Source organism: Emys orbicularis, chromosome 4 (assembly GCF_028017835.1).
Source record: "Emys orbicularis isolate rEmyOrb1 chromosome 4, rEmyOrb1.hap1, whole genome shotgun sequence".
NCBI lineage: Eukaryota > Metazoa > Chordata > Testudines > Emydidae > Emys > Emys orbicularis.
Genome location: NC_088686.1, coordinates 33,466,539 through 33,493,727, shown reverse-complemented (window position 1 = coordinate 33,493,727; position 27,189 = coordinate 33,466,539). Strand labels below are relative to the sequence as shown.

At 42.9% G+C, this 27,189-nt stretch overlaps 1 protein-coding gene across 1 annotated transcript in view; it reads left to right on the top strand.

Moving 5' to 3' along the window:
- The window catches only part of KCNK13 (potassium two pore domain channel subfamily K member 13), a 125,922-nt gene extending 109,857 nt beyond the window's left edge, over positions 1–16,065 (top strand). The window contains exon 2 of the mRNA XM_065404379.1: positions 15,173–16,065. Coding sequence (XP_065260451.1) covers positions 15,173–16,065 — 893 coding nt within the window. The remainder of the gene's footprint in view (positions 1–15,172) is intronic.
- Positions 16,066–27,189: the final 11,124 nt, after the last annotated feature.

Here is a 27,189-nt window from a genome sequence, read left to right as displayed (position 1 = left end):
ATACCCCCTTGATGCAGTGTAAAGTCTTGTGGATGTTTATTCCTGGTCCCCCACAACTCAGCTATTTTCATGTTGTTGTACCGTTGGATAAGATACGGATTTACCCAACAAGTCATGACATTGTTTATCTGGCTGATCTGGTTATTTCTAACATGAGGATGATGTGACTGCTTTATAAGTTTCCATCTGATTAAGTGATAAGCTGCAGCATGACAGTTTAGCCTGGTAGGTAGAAAACAGCAAAGCAAAGCTGAATGTTTCACGCAGTTAGAACACGAAAGAGGCAATTTATGGCAATTATAATTCAGGAGCTTTGTAGCCACCTTTTAAAGCAGATCAGGAATAACGAATTATGATTGTAGTTTTAAAACTAAAAAGTTAGTCTTGATTTCATGCCTTCCCTCCCTCTGTAACTCTAAAGCACTAGAGTCCGTCACCCTTGTGACTGGCTCCTTAAGTGCTATTCATTAAAGGAGTGGAATGCTCAGTCACCTTCACAACTTCATCTAGTCCAACCCCCTGCTCAAAGCAGGACCAACACCAACTAAATCATCCCAGCCAGGGCTTTGTCAAGCCAGGCCTTAAAAACCTCTAAGGATGGAGATTCCACCACCTCCCTAGGTAACCCATTCCAGTGCTTCACCACCCTCCTAGTGAAATAGTTTTTCCTAATATCCAACGTTGACCTCCCCCACTGCAACTTGAGACCATTGCTTCTTGTTCTGTCATCTGCCACCACTGAGAACAGCCGAGCTCCATCCTCTTTGGAACCTCCTTTCAGGTAGTTGAAGGCTGCTATCAAATCCCCCTTCACTCCTCTCTTCTGCAGACTAAATAACCCCAGTTCCCTCAGCCTCTCCTCATAAGTCATGTGCCCCAGCCCCCTAATCATTTTCGTTGCCCTCTGCTGGACTCTCTCCAATTTCTCCACATCCCTTTCTGTAGTGGAGGGACCAAAACTTGACCCAATACTCCAAGGGAGGCCTCACCAGTGCCAAATAGAGGGGAATAATCACTTCCCTTGATCTGCTGGCAATGCTCCTACTAATGCAGCCCAATATGCCATTGGCCTTCTTGGCAACCAGGGCACAGTGTTGACTCATATCCAGCTTCTCATCCACTGTAATCCCATGGTCCTTTTCTGCAGAACTGCTGCTTAGCCAGTCAGTCCCCAGCCTGTAGCGGTGCATGGGATTCTTCCTTCCTAAGTGCAGGACTCTGCACTTGTCCTTGTTGAACCTCATCAGATTTCTTTTGGCCCAATACTCCAATTTGTCTTAGTCACTCTGGACCCTATCCCTACCCTCCAGCATATCTACCTCTCCCCACAGCTTAGTGTCATCCGCGAACTTGCTGAGGGTGCAATTCATCCCATCATCTAGATCATTTATGAAGATGTTGAACAAAACTGGCCCCAGGACCGACCCTGGGGCACTCCGCTTGATACCGGCTGCCAACTAGACATCGAGCCGTTGATCACTACCCATTGAGCCCGACAATTTAGCCAGCTTTCTATCCACCTTATAGTCCATTCATCCAATCCATACTTCTTTAACTTGCTGGCAAGAATACTGTGGGAGACTGTATCAAAAACTTTGCTAAAGTCAAGTTATATCACATCCACCACTTTCCCCATATCCACAGAGCCAGTTATTTCATCATAGAAGGCAATCAGGTTGGTCAGGCATGACTTGCCCTTGGTGAATCCATGTTGACTGTTCCTGATCACCTTCCTCTCCTCCAAGTGCTTCAAAATGGTTTCCTTGAGGACCTGCTCCATGATTTTGCCGGGGACTGAAGTGAGGCTGACTGGTCCATAGTTCCCTGGGTTCTTTTTCTTCCCTTTTTTAAATATGGGCACTATATTTGCCTTTTTCCAATCGTCCAGGATCTCCCCCGATTGCCATGAATTTTCAGAGATAATGGCCAATGGCTCTGCAATCACATCAGCCAACTCCCTCAGCACCCTCGGATGCATTAGATCTGGACCCATGGACTTGTGCATGTCCAGCTTTTCTAAATAGTCCTTAACCTGTTCTTTCACCACTGAGGGCTGCTCACCTCCTCCCCATACTGTGTTGCCCAGTGCAGCAGTCTGGGAGCTGACCTTGTCATGAAGACCAAGGCAAAAAAAGCATTGAGTACTTCAGCTTTTTCCACATCATCTGTCACTATGTTGCCTCCCCCATTCAGTAAGGGTCCCACACTTTCCCTGACCTCCTTCTTGTTGCTAACGTACCTGTAGAAACCCTTCTTGTTACCCTTCACATCCCATGCTAGCTGCAACTCCAATTGTGCCTTGGCCTTCCTGATTACACCCCTGCATGCTCGAGCAATATTTTTATACTCCTTCCTAGTCATCTGTCCAAATTTCCACTTCTTGTAAGCTTCCTTTTTGAATTTAAACTCACCGAAGATTTCTCTGTTAAGCCAAGCTGGTCGCCTGCCATATTTGTTATTCTTTCTACACATCGGGATGGTTTGTTCCTGTGCCCTTAATAAGGCTTCTTTAAAATATAGCCAGCTCTCCTGGACTCCTTTCCCCCTCATATTAGCCTCCCAGGGGATCCCTAAGCAAGTCTATGTCTGCTTTTCTGAAGTCCAGGGTCTGTATTTTGCTACTCTCCTTTCTTCCTTTTGTCAGGATCCTGAACTCAACCATCTCATGGTCACTGCTGCCTAGGTTGCCACCCACTTCTACTTCCCCTACCAATTCTTCCCTGTTTGTAAGGAGCAGGTCAAGAGGAGCACAACCCCTAGTCGGTTCCTCCAGCATGTGTACCAGGAAGTTGTCCCCAACACACTCCAAAAACTTCCTGGATTGTCTGTGCATTGATGTATTGCTCTCCCAGCAGATGTCAGGGTGATTGAAGTCCCACATTAGAACCAGGGCCTGTGATCTGGAAACTTCAGTTAGAAGAAAGCCTCGTTTAACTCATCCTTCTGGTCTATAGCACACGCCCACCACAACATCACCCTTGTTGCTCTCGTCTCTAAGCTTAATCCAAAGATTCTCAACAGGCTTTTCTCCAGTTTCATACTGGAGCTCTGAGCAATCATACCACTCTCTTACATACAATGCAACTCCTCCACCTTTCCTCCCATATCTGTCCTTCCTGAACGGTTTATACCCATCCATGACAGTGTTCCAGTCATGTGAACTTCCCCACAAGTTTCTGTTATTCCAATCACATCATAGTTCCTTGACTGTGCCAGGACTTCCAATTCTTCCTGCTCGTTTCCCAGGCTTCTTGCATTCGTGTACATGCACCTAAGATAACTAGCCGATTGCCCTACTTTCTCAGTATGAATCAGGAGGCTTCCCGTCTTGTACCCTCCTCCTTGTGTTTTCTCCCGGTATCCCACTTCCCCACTTACCTCTGGGCTTAGGTCACCATCCCTTGGTGAACCTAGTTTAAAGCCCTCCTCACTAGGTTAGCAAGCCTGCCTGTGAAGATGCTCTTCCCGCTCTTCGTTAAGTGGATCCCATCTCTTCCTAGCAATCCTTCTTCCTGGAACAACATCCCATGGTCAAAGAATCCAAAGCCCTCTCTCCAACACCACCTGCGTAACCATGCATTCACCTCCACAATTCAACAGTCCCTACCTGGGCCTTTTCCTTCAACAGGGAGGATGCACGAGAACACGACTTGCACCTCAGACTCCTTTAGCCTTCTTCCCAGAGCCACGTAGTCTGCAGTGATCCGCTCAAGGTCATTCTTGGCAGTATCATTGGTGCCCATGTGGAGAAGTAGGAAAGGGTAGCGGTCCGAGATCTTGATCAGTCTCGGCAAACACTCTGTCACATCCTGGATTCTAGCTCTAGGCAAGCAGTACACTTCTCAAGTCTCCTGGTCTGGTCGGCAGATGGATGACTCCGTCCCCCTTAGGAGGGAGTTCCCGACCACCACCACCCATCTCCTCCTCTTAGGAGTGGTGGTCATGGAACCCCCATCTCTAGGACAATGCATCTCATGCCTCTCGGCTGATGGGGTCTCGTTCCCTCAGAGGGCTCTTCCAAATCCTTCTCCGCAGTAGTACCTGTGCAGAGAGCCTGAAAATCTCTATTTGCATTGGGGGTATATAGGTTCTCCTCTTTCTTCTGGAGGTCACATGCTGCCAATATTCTTCCCCGTTCTGCATTGCACTCTCTGATTCTTCAGCATGTTGTGCTTCCAGAACCAAACACTGACTTCTGTCCAGAAAATCTTCATTTTCTCTGATGCAACGCAGGGTTAATACTTGGTCCTCTAGTTCTTTAACCTTCTCTTCCAATATGCAGACCAGCTTGCACTTCGTACAGACAAAGTCGCTTCTGTCCTCTGGGAGAAAGACAAACATGGCACAGTCTGAGCAGGTCACAAAAGCTGATTGCTCACTATCCATGTGTTCCTTCTAAGAGGCTCCTCAGTTGTTGTATGTACTGCTCACAGGAGCCTGAAAGGCACAAACACTCTGTGCAAACTTGTCCCAAGCGAACTCCCAGGCAAACTCCCTCTGTTTGCCTGTTCTCTGTTTGCTGCTCACTCGGTTCGCAACTGGTTGCCTTTTTATAAGGCTGCCGGCTCGAAGCCTTCTCTCCAGTCAACCACTTGAGGCCCACCTGGAACAAAGCACTCCCAATTCACACTTTTCAATCAAACACCCACACCGTCAAACAGTCACACTATTCAAACAAACAAGCACACGGTCAAACAAATGGTCACAGCAGACAGACACTTGAATATTTACCCCAGCAGCTCACAACACAGCCCCCCCAATGCAGCACTCAACTTAGCTCTTCTCGGAGGATTCCCAGGCAAACTTAGCTCCAGGAGGGAGCCCTTTGAGTGTGATTGTGAGATGTGCCTTTATTTATAAGGCCTATTCAATCTAAGGGTTTTATTGTTTTTGTTATCCACTCTCACTGGCTTCAACAGGGCTATTCATGTGAGTAAGGATTACAGGTTGAGTCCACCACTGCTTTATAAGACACAAACATTGTGACTGGTGTGCTGATTTCTAATGCAGGCCCAGATTGTGGCTCCCCCTGGGCAGGGAATGAGAGAGGGTGTAAACATCAAATCTGTTTCCTTTCCTCCTCTGAACAGGGGCCAGGCACAATCCCACTTCTTGGGGGAGCCAGCCTCCCCAAAGGGGGCCTGGAACAATGATGGAGCAAGTTAGATGACACTCCCTATCCCCAACACTGTTAATTGCTCTTAGGGGTGTAATAGCAGTGTGTTCCCCTGCATGCTGGGTACCACACGCCTCCAGGTGCCTGACTACAAAGCCACCATTGAACTCTAAAGAATTGGGTACAACAGGCAATGCATCCTGGGATAGTAATAGGATCCCATAGATGGCAAAATAAGGCTACCGGGCCAAGGGATTTTTAATCACTTCAGAAATACAATAAGAAATTGAACTGATACATAAAACTAAGGAAAACAATTAAACTCATTGGCTGAAAAGGCATTATAAGTATAAGCACAACATCACAGACAATCAAAGAGCTCTGATTGTAGGTTAAATTGCAAAGCCATTTCAATATTAGCAGCATCATAGTGACTCATTACTGTTGCTATAGTGTTAGCCCCTCTTTCTGTCCACTTCCTTTTTCTGGGAAAGGACTGGAGTATCTAATTATAACACTGATAGCAAATACACACATATTCAAAAAGGAAATGAAGCCTGCTGGAGCAGTAACAAGAAAGAAACTTTGCACCATTATGAAAAAAACACTGCATTCAAGATCTAAGATGGATTGAAAAATGTATCGTAATCTCTCCTCTGCCCCTCCACACACATAAATTCACTGCCCCAAAAGTCACTAATATAGAATTGAAGTTGACCAGCCGTGCCTTGTACCCTTCCAGGATATTGAGTGGCTTATACTTTATCTTCTGAAAGCCAGGAAATAAAGAGTTAAGGAATAACAAAGTGGAAATCAGGAAATACAAAGTTAAAATACATACCAGCCCTGCCCTACAGCCTAACACTACCCCTGGAGCTGCCAAGAGCCACTGGGGATGTAGAATGTACATTACAGCCAGGACTGTATATAATATCCAGACATGAGGGATGACCAAGGGCTAGTCTACACTAGAAGCACTACAGTGGCACAGCTGTAGCATGTCTGCTGATGACACTGTATGCCAACGGCAGAGAGCACTTCCGTCAGCATAATAAAGCCACCTCCGCAAGAAGCAGTAGCTTCTCCCGCCAACATAGCACAGTCCACACCAAAGCTTAGGTCGGTGTAACTTACGTCATTCGGGGTGATGGCTTAGTCATACCACTGAGCGACATAAGTTATACTGACATAACCTGTAGAGTAGACAAGCCCTAAGTAAGTGTATCCATTTTATGTGTTGTGTTGTGTCCCACACAACTGTATTGTTTCATTCATCTGCAAGCACTCCCACAGCCCTGCTCCCAATTGTATTGACTGGCACAGGGATTACTTGCAGCAGGTTGCCCCAACTCACACTGAAACAGGAGGAGAGGTTCATTTGCATCCAAAGGGACTGTGGACGTCCCATTTCTATGCAGAATTATGTCAGTTGTGCACGCAGAGGCGCATGATAGTCTATTCTTGCTCTGGGGATTTGTAGCAGTCTGGTGCCATACATGACAATACAGTACAGGGCAGAAGTAAGTGCAGGCAATGCTTCAGAGGGAATCTTTAGGACAAGGATCAAGGAATGGTAACATTTGGCAACCCTGGAGCAGTCTGTGCAGAGCAGATGAAATGCTCAAGTATAAGCCAGGCGTAGCCAGCTGGTTTTCACTAAGCCTACCCTAAATGCAGTGTGGACACAGTCTGACATTTTCTCCTGGTGTCCCCATGTGCAATACCCCCATAGTGTTCTGTATCAACTGGAAGGATAATGTGCTGTGATATCTATCGGGGCGGGATAGCTGAGAAAGGCACAAGGAGTCCTCCAGTAGGGCTGGAGGGGCATGGAGAGGAAGAAAGGTGGTAACTGATGGCACATCAACCATGTAGAGGCAGCAAGGGGGAATGGAGGAGAGTCTTTTCTGGGGAATAATCTCATTATGCACATGGATTTTGGAGCATTTTGAAAATTAAAGAAAGCTCATAACCGGAGGGAGGGGAGGGGTGGGGTGTAATATGGGAACCCCTTGTTCAGACAACCCCAAATTTACATAATAAATTCTACTCTAGGCCCTGTTATGATTGTTCAAGACAGTCTCCCTAGGCATGTGGATTTCAGAGCACTTTGAATATTAAAATCAGCTCCTTATGGGGGGACTGTAAGAGGATACCTCTGACCAAATGACCACAATTTGCATCACTTACTATTCCCCTGGCCTTATGGTGGCACAGTAACAGTATGTTGGGATGGATGCATTAGAATTTCCATTTTCAGAAAGGTGAAAATGCCTATAAACATTCTGGGTTTTGTGTTACTTTATCATTTTAAATATTTATTGAAATGTATGCACTGCTTGATTTTTCTATAGCAGTTTGTAGAAAGGGGGACATCATCTGATGTTTGCTCTGACTGTTTTTAAAAGGGCCATTTGACTAAAATTTGTATAGTGTCTGACTTTTTCTTTGGATCCCTTTTTCACAGAAACTACAACATGTTGAGGGGTGAAATCGATGGGTCTGTTTCCTTTGTGTAGATTGGATGAATTGTTATAGAAAATTGAAATTTGTTGTCTCTCTTTATTTTTCATGATAAACATAACTTACTGTTTTGACTAAGAAGAATATCTTGATACCACATTAATCAATGTCAACCTTATGCCAGTCCATAAAATAGGGTTTTCTATTAGGGAAGCATTTCCTGATGCTCATCAAACCTTGTGATCATGCTAACATTGAGAGTCACAAGCTACTTGCATTTCTTTGGTCACATTCAGTCCCATTGTTCAGGAAATGGGTGAGGCGCATGTGACTTGATGACATTATCCTAACACTGTGGTTTACTAGAATCTTTCATCATTCCGCTCTTTAATTAATGCTGTTTTCCTTGACAATACTTCTAAAGTAAAATCTGAAATATCGGCTCTTAAACCAGAAGCTTAGCTGTCAGGCAAAACTTCCTGAAGGAGCCCCTGCAGAATGGACTTTTGTAAGAGTTGTGTGGTGCTCTAGTAAAACTCTCATTGACTTTAATAAGAGGTAAAACTCATTGCAGCTCCCTGAAAAATTAGCCCTAGTAGAGTGAAATCATAAATCAGGATGAATATTCAGCAAACCATATTCAATGTTTAACATTAGAGTGCAAAAAGAAAAACATCTGTAATGCTCTCTCACTCTCCCGGTCGGAGGGAGGCCACTCAGGCTAGTCCTGTGGGGTCAGGATCAGAGTCTGTAAGACAGGCAAAAGCCCCCAATAGGGCTTTTGCGGTAAATAGTCAATACCAGGCTTTAGCCTGGACTGGGGTAGCTCAGGTAGTCAGCCCTTAACTACGGTCTATCAGGGCTGGCTGGGGCCTGGGTGGAGTTCAGGCAGACAGCAAACACACAGTCTCTCAGGGCTGGCTTTGGCCTGGTCGGAGCTCAGGCAGCCAGCAAACACACAGTCTCTCAGGGCTGGCTTTGGCCTGGGCGGAGCTCAGGCAGCCAGTAAACAAAAGAGTCTCCAGGTGAGCTGGGCCTGGGCTTGTGTAGGCTCAGGATGCCAGCAAGCAAATAGCCTTTCAGGACTGGCTTTGGCCTGGGCACAGCTCAGGCAGCCAGCAAACACACAGTCTCTGAGGGGTTGGGTTTAGCCTGAGTGGAGCTCAGGCATCCAGCAAACAAACAGTCTCCACAGGTGAGTGGTAAGGGAGCTCCTGTCCTGGGCTAGACCCTCCTTGCACCGTGTAGGGGGTCAGCCACCCGGGGTAGGGTGGCAGGGGGACGCGGGCCCACCCTACTCCACTGCGTCCCAGCCCAGGGCCCTGACAGGGGCAGGATTGGCTGCCCCTGCGTCGGCGGGGATCCAGCTGCAACACGACGACTGAGGCATGCTGGGCTCTGCAGCCGGCTGCTCCGTGGCTGCCCCGGGGCTACTTCCTGCCTCCCTGGGGTTTGGTACCTGCTGTCTCCAGGCCTCTTCCGGCTCTTCGGGGTAAACTGCAGCGGGTACTCCGGGCCAGCTATTAAGGAGCATGTCTACTTAGTCCACCTGGATAAAGTGAAGTGTAATAACACCCCGCTGGCCGAGACCCTGAGAGCCCCGGGCTACGAGGTCCAGATACACACCCTGATCGTGGGAGCCCTGGGCTCCTGGGACCCCCACAACGAGCCGGTTCTGAGAACGTGCGGAGTTGGTCAACGCTATGCCCGGCTCATGAGACAGCTCATGGTGTCCGACACCATCAGGTGGTCCAGAGACATTTATACGGAACACATCACAGGACACCGTCAATACCACACTGAGTAACCGAGACCGCCGACCAGGGAAATAACCCACTTCCTTCCCTGACAGACCAAGGGTACCCCACCCATGTACTTATCCGCTACACCGATACTGACTTGGACTCCTTATTCATTCCATGGGTGGCGTACCCGAGCCCACTTATCCACTGACACTTTAAAAACTCTTGCACTCCAATCTGGGTCTATGCAGGTTATGCGATATGTATGTATCTTTACATCCTTGCAAACGATACCTGTAACACCCCATAACCCAAGCCTGACCCCAGATGTACAATACCTTGCCTCTTAACTCGTGTATATTTCATTTTAAACATTCACTTTAATAAAATTTTTACATCTGTTCAGATACATGTTCTGTCAATGGACTGTGGTTCTGATCCAGAGCTCATTGAAGTAAAGAGGAGTCTTTCCACTGACTTTGGATTAGACCCTATGTCATACTGGCAAGGAAATGGACTTGATGACATACAAGGTATTTTCAACCGCTACCTTTCACAGCAATCTACTATTTCACAACAGAATGATGAGCTGAAGAGAGAAATCAAATCTGGATATCAACAGTGTTTGGAGGCTGAGCAGTTTTATTACAAGACCATTCCTTTTCTAAGTAAAAAAGGTTCTAAAACCTTTAGGCTGCTACCCAGGACATATAAACCAGAAACATGAGCACTTGCCACAAAAACATCTGAAAACATCTAAAAGCTAGATAGCAATCCTTAGAAGCAAAGTATAGAGCAGAGTGACATGCAGAATTCCCACCCCACTGGAAATTCCTACATTTCAGCATTTGTTTTATCTCAAATCAGGATGAAAAGTTGACATTTTTTGAATTTTTTCATGGAACAGAAATTACAAAAAATTCAGTTTGGAAATGTTGAAATGTTTCATATTGACATTTTTGATTAAGCTAAACAATTCAAGATTCCAGAAATCAAAATGTTTCATTTGGTTTCTTGAATGTACCTGGAAAGCTTCATTTTGAGTCAGTTCAATATAAACTACATTTTCCCAAAGTGGTATATTTGCCTCATAGGAGTTGTAGAAGTATGGGATGGATGCATGGAGTATAAGGTGGATAGAAAGCTGGCTAGATCGTCGGGCTCAACAGGTAGTGATCAATGGCTCCATGTCTAGTTGGCATCCAATACCAAGCGGAGTGCCCCAAGGGTCGGTCCTGGGGCTGGTTTTGTTCAATAGCTTCATTAATGATCTGGAGGATGGCGTGGACTGTACCCTCTGCAAGTTTGCAGATGACACTAAACTGGGAGGAGTGGTAGATACTCTGGAGGGTAGGGATAGGATACAGAGGGACCTAGACAAATTAGAGGATTGGGCCAAAAGAAATCTGATGAGGTTCAACAAGGACAAGTGCAGAGTCCTGCACTTAGGACGGAAGAATCCCATGCACTGCTACAGAGTAGGGACCGAATGGCTTGGCAGCAGTTCTGCAGAAAAGGACCTAGGGGTTACAGTGGATGAGAAGCTGGATATGAGTCGACAGTGTGCCCTTGTTGCCAAGAAGGCTAATGGCATTTTCGGCTGTATACGTAGGGGCATTGCCAGCAGATCGAGGGACGTGATCATTCACCTCTATTTGACATTGGTGAGGCCTCACCTGGAGTACTGTGTCCAGTTTTGGGCCTCACACTACAAGAAGGATGTGGAAACATTGGAAAGAGTCCAGCAGAGGGCAACGAAAATGATTAGGGGGCTGGAGTACATGACTTATGAGGAGAGGCTGAGGGAACTGGGATTGTTTAGTCTGCAGGAGAGAAGAATGAGGAGGGATTTGATAGCTGCTTTCAACTACCTGAAAGGGGGTTCCAAAGAGGATGGATCTAGACTGTTCTCAGTGGTACCAGATGACAGAACAAGGAGTAATGGTCTCAAGTTGCAGTGGGGGAGGTTTAGGTTGGATATTAGGGAAAACTTTTTCATTAGGAGGGTGGTGAAGCACTGGAATGGGTTACCTAGGGAGGTTGTGGAATCTCCTTCCTTAGAGGTTTTTAAGGTCAGGCTTGACAAAGCCCTGGCTGGGATGATTTAGTTAGGGACTGGTCCTGCTTTGAGCAGGGGGTTGGACTAGATGACCTCCTGAGGTCTCTTCCAACCCCGATGTTCTATGATTCTATGTCCCTATTAGCCAGGCTCCCTGGTCAGACTACATCACCCATAATGCAGCCAGAGTCATGTGACTCCGATGATGCATTATGCAGCTCAGTCAGAGGGAAATTCACTTTGTAGTATTGGAGATGTAATCTCTAGGGAGCCTGGCCCATATGAGAGAATGGGGGCCCAAACTACAACTCCCATAAGAAAATGTGCTGATAAGGATATGTATTTTAAGTTTTTGTTGACTAATTTGAAATTAAATTTTTTGGTCAGTTCAAAATGACTTTCTTCTCTAAGTTCGAAAAAGTAAGTTTTCTTGGTACAAATATAAAGGACCAGATTGTGTCTGAGAGGAGGAGAAAATGCAAAGAGTCTTTCTGAAGTGGGACTGCTCCAGTATTGCCAGAGCTGGTCCCAAGCTTGAAGCATCCATGCTGTATGAGGATGATCTATGATATCTAATGCCACAGAGAGGTCCAGAAGGATGAATATGGATCCCTTCACTGGTCTATGGAGAGAAGGAAGTTAACCACGAGAGCAACAAGTGTTTCTATATCATGGCATGGCCTGAAGCCTGGCTGGGAGGGATCCAGTGTTAGGGCTGGTCAAAAAAATTCCATCAAAACTGTTTTTCAGTAGAAAATTAGGTTTTTGAAGAAACAATTTTTTTTCACAAAAAGTGTGTGCTTTCCACACAATTTTCATTTTTCATTAAAAAAAAACTGCCCCAAAACTGAAAAGTTTAATCTGAAAATCAACATATTTATGCCACAAACTGAAATATTTTGATTCAGAAATGCTGCCATAGTGCATCATGGGAGTTGTAGTTCGGGTGCCTCATGCTCCCGTTCTGCTCTGTGCGCCAGGCTTCCTGGTAGGACTCCATCTCCTAAGATGTACTACCATCCCTCGCCAAAAAGGGAGCCTGAGGTGCATCGTGGGAGATGTAGTCCAACCAGGGAGCCCAGCCCATAGAGGAGACTTGGGAGCATGAGGCACTGCAGCAGTATTTCAGTTGGCAGCTGAAAAAATATATATATATTTTTGCCTAAAAGTAGAAATTTTCTGCTGCAGGAGGAAAAAAACATTTTCCAATCAGTTCTATCCAGGATACCTGAAGCTGACAGATGGTGACAGAGTTTTGCTGTTGCTAGGTTCTCAGTTAGCTTGCTTAGCAAAGGGAGGTTAGACACTAGATGGTCTTTTTGATTTCGTTCACAGGTACAATAAGTTCCCCACCTAGATCCTTTGAAGTTTTAGGGAGAATGTATATGAAAGCAGACGACAGGCAGCAATGCTGTTTTGTTGCTGTTTGATTGGAAGAGGGAGTTTCGGTTTTAGAGCTTTTTCTTGTCTAGCAAAGAGATTGATTTTTGGCAAAGAGCTGCTGTGTTTGCAGAGTATACAAGCATGGGTACTTTTACCTAGACATAAGTTCTATTGATTTGCTCTTTAGTCACTGAATGATCTACACTACCCCTGACATCACACTAGAGAAAAAATAAGAGAGAAAAGGGAAGCAATTTCCCATCATAGAGTATTTGCAGTGACCAGGTAGGCTGTTTGCATGACAGTATCTTTAAATAGAATCATTCACTGAAGTCCATAGAGTGACACCAGGGATCAGTTTGTCCCAAAATATTTCTTCATGAATGGATCTGCAAGCCATTTTGTATACTGATTTAGCAGTGCAGCTAGAAGCCTACAGTTTATTTTTTCCACAACCCCAAAAGACAATATTGTTAGGTTTAGATTAATATCTGTACTGTACAGTGCTTTTAGGTTTTCCAATGTAGCACTACATGAGATTATCATTAGTTTTGATTAACACATTTTGAGATTTATAAGTAGAAAGGAAAAAAAAGCATTTTATTTCTCCAAAAGGTCAAAATTGAGGCCCCAGTGGGAAAGAAAAAAGGACAAGGAACAGAGGCTGGGCTCACTGGCTTTCTGATTTCATGTCCTGTGTTTTCCATTATTTACAATTCATAATGGATTTCCTGTCTTGACTGTTTAGGTGTCTTTGCAGAACCTTTACTGCTAGGCTTCCACCTATGGAAATGTGGACTCAGATAGGAATTTTAAATGACAAGGGATATGAATTTTATGGGCTTGGGCTCAGGCTCTAGCCACCAAGTCAATGGCAAAATTCACATTGTTTTCAATGTTTTCAAGCCTCTAACAGATGTTACGCCGCATCACTAACGTCGACACAGTTTAGAATAATCTGCCTTAACCACTAGGGCCAGCCACAGGTTTTGCTGTGCCCTATGGGAATTATCCTGTGCACCCTAACCCTAATCCTCTTCCTCTCCACTTGCAATTTGGTCTGCTGTGTATCTACAGATGACCCCCATCCCTTCCAGCCAGGGCCGCTGAGACCGGGTTTGGGCCCCGGTGAAAAAAATTTTTCGGGCCCCCCAGCAAGGGCGGACCTGCTAAACAGGGCCGACGAGAAGGGGGGGAAGCTGGGCCCCGGGCCCCCTTCCGGACCACCGGGCCCCAGTAATTTGTACCGGCTTCCCCCCGCTCTCGTCGGCCCTGCTTCCAGCCTGCTGTAGATGTAAAAACAGGGATGTTCCCAGCTCCCCATCCTGTATTTGTCTTTCCCGGCACAAGAGCAATGCACTTCGAAATACTGAATACATTTCCCTTATATTCAGTTCTCTGGTTCCTTTATTTCATGCAGTTAATATCCTGCATTTACAGACAGAGGAGAACAAATGCCGATGTGTGTCTTATTCAATGTGCTATTTTTTTGTTCTCTCAGCAAGACTGCTTTAACTTAATTGGACAGTTATTTAATCACTTGTTCAGCTTCTCTAGACCCCGTTCAAACTACAGCAAACATATTCAACATGTATATTACCTCTAATATGCCCATCATATTTAAGACAAATTTATTCATTTTGATTCTTTATAAACATCCCATTTACAGCAATTTTGTCTTTTCAATAAATATTAACCCCAAGCAAAAATGGTATTTTCAGACTGGAAAGAAAAAAAATCCATGTGGGAATATTTGCAAAGTTGCAAAACATATCTGAGTTGGAAGCAACACAGCAGAGGACAGGAAAGCAGGGCCGCTCCTGTAATGCTCCAGCACAGATTTGAACTGTGGAGCAGAGCCTGGGCAAGTGGGAAAGAAGGGAAAATCTGGTAATGCATCAACATAGGTCTGACCGTGAGGATTAATCCATTCATTGACTGTTGAAGTAAATGGGAATTTTTTTATAGACTTCACTGGACTTTTTATAGACTTCAGGCCAATGAAGCAGAACAGAGTGGGAGAAGAGGTCAGCGTAGTAATTCAGAAGATTAGCTCTGAAACAGGGAGCCGAGCACAGGGTTGTGGTAAAGTGAGCTCTGCAGCAGACAGCAGCTCAGATCCTCAGTTAAACAGCTTTTTCTTCAAATTTATTTGCTTTCATTTATTTCATTTCATTTCTAATTAGGGGGAAGTGTGCCCACTCTGCTTTTGTGATCTCTGCTTACTTTTAGCACTGGAATAATGTGGGTCATAAGCATGTAGAACTTGGAAAGAATTCCCAGCTACTCTTTCAAAGCTAATAGACGCCATAGTGATTTCCTGCGGTTGTTTTGGCTTGCATGTGGCAAAACCCTTGATGCTGTAACTAAGGGGTTATTTTTACTCAACTCTTCTGTTTTGTCTTCCAGGGTTCGGCATGACCACCCCAGCCACCGTTGGAGGAAAAATTTTTCTGATATTTTATGGCCTTATAGGATGTGCAGGGACCATTTTATTCTTTAACCTGTTCCTGGAGCGCTTGATCACGGTCATAGCCTACATCATGAAATCCTGCCATGAGAGACAGCTGAGGAGAAAAGGGGTCCTCCCTCATGACAGCCGGCGAGGCTCAGGGAACTCTGAGGTGGACAGCTTGGCAGGGTGGAAGCCATCTGTGTACTATGTCATGCTCATTTTATGTGTAGCATCACTCATCATTTCCTGTTGTGCCTCTGCAATGTACACACCGATTGAAGGGTGGAGTTACTTTGACTCACTTTACTTTTGCTTCGTGGCCTTCAGCACTATTGGTTTTGGTGACCTGGTCAGTAGCCAAAATGCCCAGTATGAAAGCCAAGGCCTTTACCGATTTGGCAACTTTGTCTTCATACTCATGGGGGTTTGCTGTATCTATTCCTTATTTAATGTGATCTCGATTGTTATCAAACAGTCCATAAACTGGATATTAAAGAAGCTGGATTGCAGGTGCTGCCCCAGATGCCAAAGAAAATTCTTTAGGTCACGGAGGAATGTTGTGATGCCAGGGAATGTGCGGAGCCGGCGGAACATCTCCATTGAGACTGATGGCGTCAATGAGAGCGACACAGATGGACGCCGGCTGTCTGGCGAGATGATCTCCATGAAAGATTTCTTAGCCTCCAACAAAGTGTCACTGGCCATCATGCAGAAACAGCTGTCAGAAACTGCCAATGGCTACCCAAGGCAGTTGAACTCTAGTTCTAAACATAATGGATTCTCTGGCGGGGTAGGAGCCCTAGCGATTATGAATAATAGGCTGGCAGAGACAAGCGTGGATAGGTAAAAAAAAATCAAAACAATGGGAAATGCATCAACAAGTATAGAAGTAACTAGGGAATGAATGTCATCAGAGAAGCAGAGCTAAATGAGCAGAACCCCTTTGGTTAGAAGGTCTCTCACTTTTTGGGGAGGGGCTGTCAGTTAATATCTGTTGTTCTTTGCACTACTCAGATCTCTATCTTCCTTTCTTCCCTTCCATTTGCTCCCTAAACAGGTCACTGAAGGATAAATTTCAAACTAAATATAATGTAGCCCCAACACCAACTTTTTATGGCCTGTTGTTCCTGTATTTATGTTAAGTTCAGTTTCAGGAATAAGGAATTGATGGCCTTGGGAAAAATCACCTTCCACAACACTGGACTGAAATTCTGTATTGAACTGATATTTAGTTCAAAGTTGGTATTGGGGTTTTTGTTTGTTTGTTTTTTGTCCCATTCTTTTTAGACCTGGTTTCTGAATGTAGCCTATCTGAAACCAAAAGAGGAACCATTATAAGCCTTTCTCTGCACCATCTATACTCTTGCACTCCTGATTTAAGTGAGTGAAAATCAAATAATTTCTCTCTAAATCTAACTTCTCAAAACAGATTCCAGATTCTCAAAACAGCTATTTCGGTAAAGCCAAATTCTGCTGTCAGATAAGGTGGTATAAATCTGGAGTAATTTCATCAGAGTCAGTAGAATTACTCTTCTGTTACACTGGTGTAACTGAGAGCAGAAGTTGACCCTGAGAGTGTAATTTAGTCTTCCCCTTAGAAGGACATTGTCAAAAATGGTAGAGTCAAAATTAGACCTACTTTTGCTTTCTTATGTGCGTTTGCAAAGTACAGTTAATACTTGCTAAGTTAACTTTTCCTCTAAAAATTGAATCAATGAAATTTTCTTTAGAAAAATAATTAAATATGGATAGACAGATCTCATGAGCAACCCTACAGTAACAAACAGGGACTGTTTCTAATACTGTGTGTACAGTGCCCCATCCTGATTGCAGTCAATGAGCACTGACATAACATGAACATTTAATAAGAATGTTTACACAATGAACAGGTTTCATTGCAGAAACAGATTGCAACTTCAACATTCCAAGGCATTATTACAAGTAACCATTAGCACAAGAAATGTAAGAAATGATGAAAAACACTTTTGACAGTGTCCTTTTTTAACATTTGTGTAAGTATCATACTCTTCCTGTTTTCTGGCCTTTGGTGATGATAATGATAGGGTTTTGATTAAGAAAATGGAAACATTATAACTCACCATTTTGCTAAATGAAAGGATCTGAGTGCTCATTATGAACTGGCTGAAGACCTAAATGAGAACTGTATTAATGGTCAGAAAAACATGGAAACAGGAAATTAGATAAATTAATGGATATAGGGTGGCATTTTACATTAGGTAACAGTAGAAATAAGGGATTAAATTAAAAGGATATTGCTAAGTAAAAATTCTAAGCCAAATTCTGCTTCCTTTACATCCATGCTATTAAAGTCAGTGAGGGTATGTGGAAGTAAATGAGCGGAATTTGGTGACATAGGGCCTGTTCTAGTGTTTATTGAAATAATTGGAATTGGATATAGGCTCATAGAGTTAAACAAAGTCTTACTTGCGGTACCCATAATACCATTTAGATTATTACAATTTAAAGACATTTTAAATATCTAATATACTTTTCACCATTTATGCAATTTCTTTTTTTCATTTCATTTATGTGGAACAATGTAGGTGGACTGGTCTGTTTCGTTTGTGTTAGGAATCACTTTCATGTTCTGGTTCTTCTGCCTCACCAATTGCTCTTGTGTCTGGATTCATAACACTGCTGGGGAATACTTACATACTTTAAATATAAACTGAATTTAAAAATATTATGATGACATCTCATATAGGGTTTTGTAATTCAACACTTTAAAAACAAAACCAACATGTTGGTCCTAAGCTATTGCACATCAGCACTGTCTATTTAACAATTACATTGTAAAGAATAGTAAGCTGTTTGTAGGATTCCACAGCTAAAGAGTCCAAATCCAAGGTCAAATCCTGCTCATCTTCCTTATACAAGTAGTAGCTCTGTTTGAAGATGGTGAGCATGATTCTGATCTCACTCCGTTTTTCACAGCTGGCACCTCCATTGGTTACAATGGGATCACTCCTTATTTGCGCAAACGTAAGTGAGATCAGAATCAAGACCAGCAGTCCTACTTGTGTGAGTCAGGCAAGCAGGATTTGACTTCTAGGTTCTTAAAAACAGCAATGAGTTGCCATTGATGCATTTTAGAAGATAATACTCAGCTCCATTACATTGCCATGCGTTATTTTCTGAATTTCCTCTTCTGATTATTACTGCATGTTAAGATACTTGGATGTAAAGAAAATAGTTCTATGTAGGCTGCTTCTTTCTGGATTCTTTCACTGATGCCTCTGTTCAGTGCCTCTCATCATGGAATTCACCATCATGGAAGCAATTCTGATGTTGTAAATGATCAGAAACGGTTTAGGGCTAGTTCAGGCCTTCAGGTGCAGCCCTCAGAAGAGGCAAAGTAAGTGTGGCCCTTGAAAGGGTGCAGCTTGCTTCTCCCCTTGTGCCTGGCAAGCTATTCTTGCCAGTGAGTGGGGCAGGGAGAAGCTCTTGCAACTCCCTATCTTCTCCATCCCCTCCCCACCCACTTGCTCATAGGTCAGACCATCTGGAGATCATAGGTCTTGCTTGACACAAGAGCCAGACCCAAGAGCCAGGTAGGTCTTACTCTGCTGAGCAAGATGGGGAAGAGGGGAGAATTTACTCCACTAAGTCTCTTTCTCAACTGAGTAAAAACAAGAGCACAATGTGACTGTAAATATATAGGCAAACAATTTATTATTTATTGAATGCCATTATTCCATTCGCTGGTCAGTGTTATGTAAACCTAGAGGAAGGCCAGGTCTCTGCCTCAAGGAGCTAACAATCTAAATGAAACACAGACAAGATAGTTTAGACATAACGTGGTATCTAAATTAGAAAAGAAATAGCTTTTGTTTATAGACATACACGTCTTAGCCAGCATTGATGGGAAAGGAAACAGAAAAAATATAAGAGTTGTATGGTAGAGGAGACTGGTAAAGTATTACAATCTGTAGAGTTGGATAAGACTATGGTGGTGATTATTTAGCTCATAGAATATGGTGTATCCAAGTGGCAGATCACTAAACTGGCCATTGGATTGTTTCCAATGTTCCCCAAGTATGTGACAATTGCTGTGTTTCTCTTTAGCTAAGGAATCTTATTCTGTGATACTTAGCCCCAGTTATTCATTGTCAAAAAGGAATCTTTATCACCCTTAAAAAAACAATGAGAAAATGTCATGGTCGTGAAAGCAAGGCACAGTACATAAGAATACCCATACTGGGTCAGATAAATGGTCCATCTTGCCCAGTATCCTGTCTTCCGACAGTGGACAATGCCAGGTGCTCCAGAGGGAATAAACAGAACAGGCAATCATTGAGTGATCCATCCCCTGTCCACTCCCAGTTTCTGGCAGTTAGAGGGTAGGGACACTCAGAGCATGATGTAGTATCCCTGACCATCTTGGCTAACAGTCATTGATGGACCTATCCTCCATGAAGCTATCTAATTCTTTTTTGAACCCTGTTATAGTACAAGTTCCACAGGTTGTCTGTGCGTTGTATGAAGAACTACTTCCTTTTGTTTGTTTTAAACCTGCTACTTATTAATTTCATTGGGTGACCCCTGGTTCTTGTGTTACATGAAGGAGCAAAGAATACTTTTTCTCCACACCATTCATGATTTTATAGACTACTATCATATCCCCCCTTAGTCACCTCTTTGCCAAGCTGAAAAGCCTTTAATATCTTCTCATATGGAAGCTGTTCCATACCCCTGATCATTTTTGTTGTCTTGCTCTGTACCTTTTCCAGTTCTAATCTATCTTTTTTTGAGATGGGGTAACCAGAACTGCATTAAGTATTCAAATGTGGACATGTCAAGTAATTTATGTAGTGGCATTATTATATTTTCTGTCTTATTATCGATCCGTTTTCTAATGGTTCCTAACATTTTGTTAGCTTATTTGACTGTCGCTGCACATTGAGTGGATGTTTTCAGAGAACTATCCACAATGGCTCCAAGATCTCTTTCTTCAGTGGTAACAGCTAATTTAGATTCCATCATTTTGTATGTATAGCTGGGATTATGTTTTCCAATGTGCATTATGTTGCATTTATCAACATTGAATTTCATCTGCAATTTTGTTGCCCAGTCACCCAGTCTTACGAGATCCTTTTGTAACTCTTTGCAGTCTGCTTTGGACTTTACTATCTTGAGTAATTTTGTATCATCTGCAAATTTTGCCACCTCACTGTTTACCCATTTTTCCAGATCATTTATGAATATGTTGAACAGCGCTGGTCCCAGTACAAATCCATGGGGGACACCACTATTTACCTCTCTCCATTGTGAAAACTGACCATTTATTCCTACTGTTTGTTTCCTGTCTTTTAACCAGTTACCGATCCATGAGAGAACCTTCCCTCTTATCCCATGACTGCTTACTTTGCTTAAGAGCCTTTAGTGAGGGGCCTTGTCAAAGGCTTTCTGAAAATCTAAATATACTATATCCCCCTTGTGCACATGTTTGTTGACCCCCCTCAAAGAATTCTAGTAGATTGGTGAGGCATGATTTCCCTCAAAAACCATGTTGACTATTCCCCAAGAAATTATGTTCATCTATGTGTCTGACAATTTTGTTCTTTACTATAGTTTCAACCAGTTTGCCCGGTACTGAAGTCAGGCTTACCGGCCTGTAATGTCGGGTCACTTCTGGAGCCCTTTTTAAAAATTGGCGTCACATTAGCTATCCTCCAGTCATTTGGTACAGAAGCTGTTAGTAGTCCTGCAATTTCACATTTGAGTTCCTTCAGAACTCTTGGGTGATTACCATCTGGTCCCGGTGACTTATTACTGTTTAGTTTACGAATTTGTTCCAAAACCTCCTCTAATGACACCTCAATCTGGGACAGTTCCTCAGATTTGTCACCTAAAAAGAATGGCTGAGGTTTGGGAATCTCCCTCACATTCTCAACCGTGAAGACCGATGCAAAGAATTCATTTAGTTTCTCCGCAATGGCCTTCTCATCTTTGTGTGTCTCGATTGTCCAGTGGCCCCACTGGTTGTTAGTAGGCTTCCTGCTTCTGATTTACTTAAAAAAATTGTTGCTATTACTTTTTGAGTCTTTAGCTAGTTGTTCTTCAAATTCTATTTTGGCCTTCCTAATTATATTTTTGCACTTCATTTGCCAGAGCTTATGCTCCTTTCTATTTTCCTCATTAGGACTTAACTTCCACTTTTTAATGCCTTTTTGCCTCTAATTGCTTCTTTTACTTTTTTGTTTAGCCACAGTCGCTCTTTTTTGGTTCTCTTACTATGTTTTTTTAATTTGGGGTATACATATATATATACATATATAGTAGTTTTATGATCTGATCAAATGTGCATTATGTATTAAGATGGGACTATCACACCCATTTTATTTAGTCACCCCAGTCCAGATTTGAATCCAGATCCCAGAGATGAAGGGCTAGTGCATTTACTGTCTCTGCCAATTTATGATAGAATAGCATGCTGTTTCCTAGGCTTTAGAAGCCTTGCTGAACAATGACTGTTGGCATGTCTGACTCTAAGAAGAGAAGGATTGTTAGAGAAAACATCTGTAGACAGATGAAATTCAAGGAATTGAAAAGAAAAAACTCAGTCCCCTTTTCAATGATACTACAATAGTTGTTACACTAATAGCACTGGACAGAGAAACCCTCAGCTACAACAGGGCATATTTACACTTCATCAATGGTACTGGTGAGGTCTTAGAACTGCTTGCAAACATCAGCATCAATGTGCCAAAGCCCAGTACTTAGCATAGAGGTGCCAAATGCCTCTCTTGAGAGCCAAATCGTTTCTAGGCTACCACAGAGTGTTTTGAGGTAAATGCCATTTTAAAATAGCAATGGAGAATTAAAAGGACACTCTCAGGTTAAAAATCATGGCTGAGATTTTCAAAGCCACATAGGAGATTTGGATGCCTAATTTCTTTTAATTTTAATGGGAACTGGGCCTCTAAATCACTTAGGTAGCTTTGTATGTCTCAGCCCTTAGGTCAAAATTCTGCTCTCATTTACACTGGTGCTTCGCCATTGCTGCAGTGGATTTGCACTGGGGAGAACAGTATTTAGATCATACATTTTAAAAAATACATGTGCCACTTAAGAGAACCTTACAAAAGTGAGGCTCTGATCCTGCAATTGTCAGGTCTTGAACCCATATGTAGCATGACTGAAGGCAATGGATTCCACAGTGAACTGCAGGACCAGAGCCTAAAACTGAAAGAGATTTAACCATCTAATTTCCTTTTAATTATTATTCTGGTAGTTTAGTTTTTTGCAGTTCACTCAGCTTGGGAAGTGAAAACAACACTAGCTAATCTCTAGCCATTTTCACTCTTTGGTTCTTGTGCTCTAGCATAGTGCTGCCGTGTTAGGGTTATACCCATTGAATGCCAGACAAAAACTAGTTATCACTGGAATTAACCAAACAATAGTTCTTTGAAATTTTTCGATTGATTTTGTGTTTTGTAAAACTTTGTGGCCTGGATCCTCTGCTGGCATAAATAGGTATCAGTGGAGTTCTATTAGTTTACACCAGCTGAGGATCTCACCCTGTATTTACAAAGGGTGAGATTTGGATTTTCAAAGGCATCTAACTCCTACTAAGTCAATTAGCTGCGTAAATCTCATTGACTTTCAGTGGGAGTTGGACCTCTAATTCTCTTAGGCACCTTCAAAAATTCCAGCCCAAACTTAAATTTTAAGTTTAACTTGACCTGGCAGTGCCCCTGGAAAATGTGACTATTGGGACCAATGCTTTCAAGTGTTGCAGTGCTGGAGTCATTTATTTAAAAGCCTTTTGTAGTGAAGGTTTCACCTGGACCAAAATAGCATGAGTTACTGTTTCATTCAGTTAATCTTGCCCTCCTCCAATTTTAATTGCATTTGAGATATCTAGAAATTGAATAGCAAGCAGAAGGTGGGGCCCCGGCCATCAGGAGCAGGATGGTTTTATTTCTCATATTTTAATTCGTTGGGAGAAGCAGATTACAGTAAAGGTGTGAGAGCTTTCAGGCAGGCTGATTACATTCCCTTTGAAAGCTCATTTCAAGGTGGAGGATATTGCATTTTTTGGTCTCACTCACCTTCAGTGCCTGTACAAAGGGAAATACAGTCTGCAAATATCACTGTCTTTGTTGAGATAGCAACATAGTGTCAGCATAATTATAGTCCAGGGAAGTGCTGTGTTCCCCACAGATTCCCAGGCTTCTCCAAGGAGTGAAAATTCATTTGTGCAGTTACATTTGAAGCTATGAAGCATCATTAATCTGATGCTTTTCATTTGGGCAGCAAATACTGTTCAACGGTATCTGTATACTGTCTGTCTAGGGATCCACTATGGTGCATTGCCTGCACTGCACAATCGGAATCCCCCCCCCCACCCACACACTCACTCCTTTTTCCAGTTCTTTCGTGGTAGCACTGCCTTTATATTCAATTGCCTTCTTTTGCCTCACCTACTTCATGCTTACCACCTGAAAGATTACATTTCACTGGAAGAGTAAAGGTCCCATTCCTGTAAAGCCATTACTCACATGGGTAGACCCATTGTTTTAAGGGCCTGATCCTGTTCCTAGTGAAGCCAATGGCAAAATCGCTATTTGCTTCAATGGGAAGAGGATCAGGTGTGGGGGAGTAAGAATTTGCAGCATCAAGCCCCAGGGTGCTGTAGATCCCTGTAATCAGAAGTTTCCCACTGCAGAAAAGCAGAGAGTAATGTCTGTAGGCCCACTTGCACTATATAGGCCAGATAGAAGTCCTGTCATTTCAGACATTTAAAACTAATCAATATAAAGTATCAGGAAATATAGGGAATGGAATAGATAAGCCATTTTTGATTTTGGCTTTCTATCATTCTGTTATAATATTTTAACAAAGTTCTGTTCAGCTGGAATTATTTGCAATAAATTTGCAGGATAAATGTGCTTACAAGGATTTGAATGACATACCAGTGGGACTTGTTTAAAATAAAATCTTTTTATTTCTTCCATGGTCTTCCTAGCTTTTTATAAAGAGAAAGTTTCATAAGAGCAGAATAGACAGCCTCACCTTTTATGTCAGATATGTGCCATTATTTAGATTCACCATGGCTTTCTTAGTAAGTCTGCTTGTCTGTCTGAGCAGAGGTTGTAAGAGAAACAGACTCAAGGTGGCCCAGTTTTCAAACTTTATCTTTGAAATGCCTTGATAAAAGTGGGTCTCTCTTTCACAGTCTTTTAAGCAATCAGACAACACGCAGGGTTTCTGTTTGTAGTCTGCACTGGAGATACTTAACATTTCTCTGTTACGCTGAAATGAAAATTATGCACGTGGAGAAAATAAAACAAAAATGACATTCTTAGAAAAATGTTTCTATTTTGTGCTGCTAAATTGCTCTCCCTTTTTCTAACATGAAGAATTCAGCAACGGGGTCCTTCTGCTGGCTGATAGGGAAAGGTTTTCTGAATGGTCAGTTCTAGTTAAAAATAAAGAACCAGAATACTTAATTTGCACATTTAGGCCCAAATTCCAGGAATCAGTTCACTGCCTGAGTAGTGGGGCTGTTACCAGTGAGCTTTGAGGAGAGCGGGGCTATTGAGAATAGCGCTCATCCTCTCCCAGTCTATGTAGTGAACATGAAACCACTCTGGTCATTATAGCAGCCCTGTGGCTGCCATCCCCACGCTCCCTGCACCCACACTGCATGGGGGGCGGGAGTGGATCTGAGAAGCAGCACATCCAGAAGATCCACCGGTCCCTGCCCACCCCACCCCCAAACTGCTTGGTATGCAGCTGTGCAGGAAGCTCCCCTAGCGCTGGGAATCCAGTGCTAGGGGGTGTGCGGCACCTATGCATTCTCTCCCCACACTGAAATCCTGGCCATACTACGACACCACAGAGGAGAGAACAGGATTTTCCCTTTGCCCTTCACATTTGGACACCAGTGCAGCTCTAAGATAGAGGTGTCTGTAGAAAATGAGAAGGCTTGTTTTCAGTCTAGTGCTTAGCAGACAGGTGTCCCTGTCCCTCATTAACATCCTTGTTGGCAGTTATATTAGAGACGGCAAGGACTGAAAAGGTCAGTCAGCCTAAATTCCCCCTCTTGCCCCTACAGGTGTTCCCTCCAGAATGGGGTTTAGGCACTTTGGCAGGCAAGCTGCAGAACCCTGCACTGGGTCTGCATGTGTGTACTGAAGATTTGGGTTTAGACTAGGCTGGGGACTAATTTTGCTCCCACTGAAACCAATGGGAGCTTTCTTGTTGGGCTCTTCCTCCAGCACCTTTCACAAGAACTAAATTCACTTTAAAATAATCCGCAGAAGCAAAGAACTGTACTGGCCATTGTGGTTTGCCCTCACTGGCAGCTGTTCAGATGCTAAATAGACCCTGCTCACTCCCTGTTGATGAGCTTCGCCTGAGCATAAATACCCTGAGATCTAAATCTGGGCTACAAAATAATAGGGCTTAGTTCTGGGAAAAACCCATCTTTTACATTAAAGCTGGTCCTTTCATAGCACCTGGGTCTTCTAAACTATTATCATCATGAGAAAAAATGATTTTGTAGACAATAATTTGGTAAGTTTCAACAACTTTGATAAATTAAGGCTTTTTCCTAGCCTCAGAGTGCTATGGCGAGTAGTTTATTATCCTTGAAAGAATGGAACAAAATGGCTTAGGTAATGCAGGTATTGTTAACAGCAGCATAGGCCTGGCTGGTTTTAACAGTGCTCCACTTCTCCCAGTAAAGTATAGTTGTGGTCAAAAAAAGTGATTATATGAAAGGGGTATCTCTGATGTAGATGGTATAACTGTTACTGTAGCAGTTTTTCAGCCATTGTCTGTTTGAAATTGAATATTCTTTCCCACTTGTAATGACAGCAACAATATGGCATTCTTACTATGCTTTTTTTTTTCTTCCCTTGGTAGGTCTGCTGGTGTGTAGTGATTTTGTAACTACCTGTAATTGTCTTTGGATCAAGAACTTGTTCCACGTTGACACTAAGATTTTTGTCCTTCTACCCATATGTCACTGAACTGGTAATCCTTGTAAAGCAGGGTGAGGACTGTTGCAATAGTCTAACATTGTTAAATTAGGATCCCTTTAATCTGGCAAGGTTTTATTATTATTCCAATCAACTTTTTTGCTATTTGTACTGGCATCTCCATTCCCTTATATGGCTGTGCCAGGCTTGAGGTGGGGGTACTTAAACTTACCTATTCAAGAGAACAGCTGAAATAAATCACCATATTTGCAAAAGCTCTGGTTTAATTTTGACACCATGTAAATAAGGGTGTGACGTGACAGATGTCAGTGTCCACTGACCAATGGCTACTGCTACAAGAGTGAGCTAGATTCTGTTCTAGCTTGTGCATCAACAGAATAGTTAATGACAATAAGTTCCAATTGTAAAATCTTTATTACTGGTGATTAAATAATGGAGTTTTCAGTTTGAGGGCCGAACCAAATAATCTGGGGGGGAAATCTGGTTTGATTTGAACCAAACCAATTTTCTTTTTCCATCAAATACAAAAACTTACAAAAATTTTGTTTCCAATAGACTGAAATGTTTTGGTCGACTCAAAATATTTTTCCCCTCAAGTTTTTCTTTTCAATTCAGCTCTTTCGGGTGGGTTTTTTTTTTTTTTTTTTTTTTTAACCTTTTCATTGTTTGGGGAGGGAGGAGGGCTTGGTTGTTTTGTTTTTTAACTGGCCAAATTTGAAATTGAAATGCTGTTTCAAATCAAAATGTTGAAACAAAATGTTTTGAAATGGTCAAAATGAAACATTTAGACTCTTTCAAAAAAAAATTAACCAAAACTATTAATAAATTTTTCAACGTATTTTAGGAATAGGGTCCCGAAAAATGAATTTTTCATTAAAAAATGATGTATTGAAAAAATTTCTCCTGGCTTGCTGGTGCTGATGCATGTGCCAGAAAGGCTCAGCCAGACTTTCAACTCTCTGGGGTGAGTTTGCAGAGCTGATCATTAGGGAAAAAAT